Source organism: Myotis lucifugus, unplaced genomic scaffold (assembly GCF_000147115.1).
Source record: "Myotis lucifugus unplaced genomic scaffold, Myoluc2.0 scaffold_109, whole genome shotgun sequence".
Lineage (NCBI taxonomy): Eukaryota > Metazoa > Chordata > Mammalia > Chiroptera > Vespertilionidae > Myotis > Myotis lucifugus.
In genome coordinates this window covers 3982641-3988640 of record NW_005871157.1, presented here as the reverse complement: position 1 = coordinate 3988640, position 6000 = coordinate 3982641, and the positions used below count along the sequence as shown (strand labels likewise).

Genomic DNA, 6000 nt, shown 5'->3' with positions numbered 1-6000 from the left:
TGTGGTTATATTAAAATAAAGTTTAGTCATTTTAGGAGCAAAAATGGCCTTTGTAGTAAAATTAAAATGTCGCCTTTAAAAACAAATTCTAAACTTTGAAGCCTTCAAACTTAATATGCTTAGTAATCAATTGTCACCTCTCCTGAATTTGCAGAACATTTTCAGCTTGTTGAACAAGAACTTCCCATGTATTTTTTAATGAACTGCTTCTAATTTTAAGATACATTTACAAAGAACAGAGTTCCCCGTGAAATACATTTTATCTTTGAGAAGTGGATAACTGTAAGTTTCAGCTATATTGTTCCTTTTTTAACCTAAAAAATAATAATGAATAATTGTGATGAAAAAAAATGAGTGCCAATGACTATACTTACTAATAAGGATAGGAGTTACTTAACATTGTTTTTAAGATTTACCTACAATTAATTATCGAAATATTTTTCCAGACGAGCTAAAATATTATCCTCAATATTAAGTGTCCATGACTCCAATGTTTTAAGACACAAATATACATACTACTTTTGTACAACAAAATTATGCTTTATGAAGGTCAAAATGAATGCCTCTTGGTTATTGTCAATTTAAGTAAGAGCTTTAGAGAACAAAAATCTTGATTAGGTAGTTACTACAAAATCCTCCATTTAAATGATTGGTTTTTTTCTTCATGAACCAAGAATAATGCTGACTTTCCTAGGAAAGACTATAGAAGGGATAGAAGCCTCTCGTTCGTGGTATAAGATATTCGAGATCCTTATGAAAATTATCCTAGGCTGTAAGGTCCCCAAGAAAACAAACGATAATAATGGTGAAGAGGCTGACCTTTGCTAAACATGGGATTTCCCACCCACTTCTCCCCCCAACTTTCCCCATAAAAATCTCTACTAATAAAGTATCCTTTAGCAAGTAGCTCCCTAAAGGATCCTCTCTCTCCTTGAGTGCTTACCACAATCTGATTTCTGGACAGCTGACCCAAAGTTTGTTGATTTTACTGATCTTCAGAAAGCCACTGACTGGCTAAAGTCTTATAGGTGAACAGAATAAAAAATTAGATGCCCCTGCCATACTTTACAGAATGAGGAGTTGGACAACACAGTTACGTTTGGCTGCACTGTGGTGAAACATATGAGGCATCTTCTTTTTGTCTTCAATAAGCCACGTTTGGGCTGAGTAGCTCTATTACATCTTCAAAAAACTGAGCTCCAGTTCTTGATGGAGACAGAGGAAGGTCATTGAGGAGGTGGTTCAGCTCAAGAGCTAAGTGAAAAATCTGTCTTTTGATTCAGTCCTGCTTGTGGATAGAAGTCATCTTCTGGATGGAAGAGGGAGTGAGATGACCTAGAGTCTTGAATTGGTGGATCTGCAGGAACAGAAACTAAATACAGTGGAGACCTCTTAACTGAGTAACACCACGAGATGGATTTCCTGATAATGTGTCAATATAAGCTAAATATAAAGATTAAACATGTGCATTGGAACTGATCATGCACTTGTTCTCCATATATCAAATGCATCTGTACCATTCTATAAATAAATATTATCCCAATAACTGTCAAACAATTTATGGCAAAAGTACCAATTTAAGAAGGGGGTTAGACCCATTCAAACAAAAATCTATAAACTTTGCCTTTGTGAGTACCATAACTTCATTAAAAAAATTCAGTTCTTCTTTAGAATTACTTTTTCTCCATATACACAAATCGTAATCTGTCTATCCATATAGTGTCAGTAGTAGCATACATCAAATTTTGAGTTGAAATTTTTAGGTACTTTTTTATCCTCTAAAAATGGATTTTAAGTATACTCAAAGTACTAAATTGAGATTTGAATAATCTACCTGCTGGTAAATTCTAAGACTTGAAATAATGAAGTTGAGTCCTACTTATCAATCAAAAGAAGAATGTAAATCATGAAGTCAGGCAATCTTTAAATGTGAGTAGTGGCCACCTTAAATTTCCCCTCAAACTTACAACTAAAAAAACCTAAGAAAGTCCACAACCAGATTAGAATGGATATAATTTTAAATTTCTCTAAATATTAACAAGAATTCTGATGAACATTTGATTGCCTATTGCCACTTAGAAAGAATGTGAATGTGTAAATTTACTGTATATACTCTCATAATTATTAGACCACAGGTCAGCAAGCTATAGCCTGTGGGCCAAATCCAAAGTGTCATTTATTTTTATAAAGTTTTTTTGGGTTTTTTGTGCACAGCTATACTTAACAATTATGTACTGTCTATGACTACTTTCATGCTACAATGGCAGAAAAAGCAGTTGCAATAGAGACTGTAAAACCTGAAATATTAACAAATAGCCCTTTATAGGAAAATGTTTGCCAACCCCTAATATAGACAATCATGGAAACACATGTAAGACAATTTACACTTTATACTGTTTTGAAAGAAAGAGAAATAACAAGTGGAATTAAAATTAGGTAACGAACCATAATGAACTTACCACAAAAAGAAAGTAAAAGTAAAATAAGTCCCTAGAGGACATTATCTGGTTTTGATTCAGAGAAAGAAATTGATCCTATCTTAACTTTACCCTTTTATTTTTAAGAGTATATATACATAAATGCTATGAAACTAACATATTAAGAGTATGTAAATAAATGCCACAGAACTGTTAACTTAAAAAGTTAACTTTATGTTGTGAATTTCACCTCAATACATTACGTTTTAAAAGAGTATATACAGTATTTTACAGGTTTCTACCTTTAAGTGGGCCACATTATATTGTAGTGGTTAAATACGTAAGTTACATCTTACCTAATAATGTGGTTTCTCCAAAATCTCTTAGATCATCTCAGACCCTTGTGTATATTTCTTCTTTGCCAGTAGATGGAGACAACACCACTGAAAGTTTAAAAGACATCATTCCCTGTTTAAAGGGAGCTTGCTGGTCTGAAAACTGGGGGAATTCTAACCCAAGATTTCTTCAAGTTATTTTTTTAAAAGCAGACAGAATAGCCATGCCAAAACCAGAAGTCCAAAGAAATGTACCCAATATTAACTATGGACATCCTCAAAAATTTACTGAAGGGGAACTAAACTCTGTATATGATGTAGTAACTAAGTCATAATATTAAATTGCAATCATCTCTATAACTTATAAATTCAAACTCCCATTTTATTGCTCCTGATTTAGGCATACTATTTTTCAGTTTTAGAAAAGTGTAGCTCATAATATATAAGAAAAAGAGTTCTTTGAATTCAACAGAGGTATACAGTACATATAGGATTTTTATTAGTTATATGCACTGTTAGAAGCCTTTTATTCAAAATAAGACAACTATCCAGATCCACATGAAAATAATAAGAAATTTATAAAGAAGAGAAATGAAGCAGAAATGGTCAAAGCAGTAAGAAAAATTCAGTTTTACGGTCACACTGATAAGAAATGCTCATGAAGGGGAAGAATCAAACTCTCCTACTTTCCAAGTTTCTTATTTCACTATTAAAAATTACATAAACAGATCAAAACCATTTTCAAGAAATAAACTCCAAATATGAAAGCTTAAGAAAGTCATCTCAAAATATTATTTTTGGGTAACAGCTTTATTTTCCAAATTCAAAGCCCGTGTTTTTTAAGTGCAATTTTGAACAAAAAAAACAAAGGTATCAAGCTAAAAAGAGAAAACTAAAATATTTCTATACTATGTTTATTTTCCAAAAGACTGCTGTCCTTAAAAGTGCACTAAACAAGAATAACCTATGGCAGAAAATGCCTTATTAAGAAAAAGATTTACCTTAAGCCAAATAATACTGTTACAACGGAATAAATACCCTATTTGTATGTATATTTTGCTCATCCTATGATCATATATCAGAACTAAAATCAGTTTCCATAAAAGGGAAATGTATATAGTACTCCGATATTACCATACCTACGATACCTTTCTAGGTTAAACTAGAACTGACAATAACTGCTAAAATAAAGCTCCTCATAACTCATTACAAGAAAAAGTACGTAAAGTAGACTCTGAACCACAAACTTCTATTTAATTCTGATATTGAAAACTAAACCCAAGTTCTAACTGCCTATTAAAAGCAAATAACAATCATAAAACACCTTTTCATCATCTTCATAGTCAACATTCTGTGGCTTTATTTAGTTAATCCTTAGGTTGGCTTCCTCCTGACAAACAACAAACATTTTGACCTTTTCCCAATCCTTCAACAACTGGTATGTATGAAGGTAATACTAATCAAATAACAACTGCCACCACAGAAAGGCACTTTCCTTGCAATTTTCAAAGTATATTCACATACATTAATTCAAATTTTATGTTAGGAAAATCTCAAACATAATGTAAAAACTATGACCAACACACATAAATGTAATTCATAGTATTTTGTACTGTTACCTGTTCAACAACACAGATGAGAGAGAAATGCTTATACCTAATTTTTAAAAGTAAAGCAATAACTAGAAGAATATCCTGGAATTTTGTGATTATAAAGTAGGTCAACCAAAATGCAATCTACAGACCATATTACTACAAAAGGAAATAAAAATGACCAACAAGGAATGAGTTTTCTTTAGATCATTTGGATTTTGGAGGGAAGAAAAACATACCAGGTATTAACCTGGCAAGTTCTTCTTAGGGATCTATGGTGTCAGTGCTCCTGCCTCCACCTGCTGGCAAATACATTATAAAACTAGCAGAGATCACTTGGTAAAAAGTTCATATATTTGTGGCAACAAATTAATGTTTTATGTAATTATTTAGTATGATTCTACTCTGTGTTAACAAATCATTAAAGTACTGATGAAATCTAATAGAAAACCACATTAAACTTCACCAAAAAAAAATTTGCAAAAGATTTCTTAGTTCAGAATGTTAATCTAACAGGCCAAGAATCAAATTAAAATTTTTCTTTAATTACCTGATAAATGACATCTTGGAAAAGGACTGGAAAAGTAAGTGCTGCATCTTCTAGCTCATTTAGACTACAGTGTACTAGTGTTTCATCCTTAAAATAAAAAACACATATTGAATGAACCAAGATATTAAAAGAAATTTCCAATAATTTTATATGTCCATGATCTCCAAAAACATCTATTCAAGCACCCATTCAAATATGGAATTTTATATTCATCATACATTACTGTGTATAACAGCAATTTGGACAAAATTTTCTTTATTAAAAAAAATTTTGTTTTAATTTATTAATTTGAGAGAGACAGGAAGGTAGGGTGGAAGAGAAACACTGATTTTTGTTGTTCCATGTATTTATGCATTTATTGCTTGCTTCTTTTTTTAAAAAAATATTTTATTGATTTTTTACAGAGAAGAAGAGAGAGGGATAGAGAGTTAGAAACATCGATGAGAGAGAAACATTGATTAGCTGCCTCCTGCACGCCCCCTACTGGGGGTGTGCCCGCAGCCAAGGTACATGCCCTTGACTGGAATCGAACCTGAGACCCTTGAGTCCACAGGCGGACCTCTATCTCAGGGGTGGGCAAACTTTTTGACTCGAGGGCCACAATGGGTTCTTAAACTGGACCGGAGGGCCGGAACAAAAGCATGGATGGAGTGTTTGTGTGAACTAATATAAATTCAAAGTAAACATCATTACATAAAAGGGTACGGTCTTTTTTTTTTTTTAGTTTTATTCATTTCAAACGGGCCGAATCCGGCCCGCGGGCCTTAGTTTGCCCACGGCTGCCACTGAGCCAAACCAGTTAGGGCTATTGCTTGCTTCTTATATGTGCCCTGACTGAGGCTTGAACCCTGCAACGTTGGTGTATTGGGATGACACTCTAACCAACTGAGCTACCCATTCCAAATCCCTGTTTCTCTGGTGTAGTCTCTGGACCAGCAAGCAGCATCACCTGGGAACCAGTTAGAAATAAAAATTCTCCAGCTCCACTTCTGATAATTCAGAAATTCAGCAAGGGGTGAAGAGAGGAGTGCAATAATCTGCTTAAAAAGCCCTTCAGCCCAGCCAGTGTTGAGTGTTGGACCCATGAACAAGAGGTCACTGGTTCC

The 6000-nt window shown here is 33.4% G+C and overlaps 1 protein-coding gene across 8 annotated transcripts in view; it reads right to left on the bottom strand.

The window, feature by feature from the left end:
- Positions 1 to 6000, bottom strand: part of CTDSPL2 (CTD small phosphatase like 2) — a 92755-nt gene that overhangs the window by 20099 nt on the left and 66656 nt on the right. For 7 of the 8 annotated variants that reach the window (XR_002830350.1, XM_023757597.1, XM_006093121.3 and 4 more), the window contains one exon: positions 4895 to 4981. The exons of the other annotated variant lie outside the window; for it this stretch is intronic. Coding sequence is in view for 6 of the 7 variants with exons in the window: in XM_023757597.1 (XP_023613365.1) it covers positions 4895 to 4981 (87 nt within the window). In the remaining variant the exon portion in view is untranslated. The remainder of the gene's footprint in view (positions 1 to 4894; positions 4982 to 6000) is intronic. 8 annotated transcript variants of the gene reach the window in all.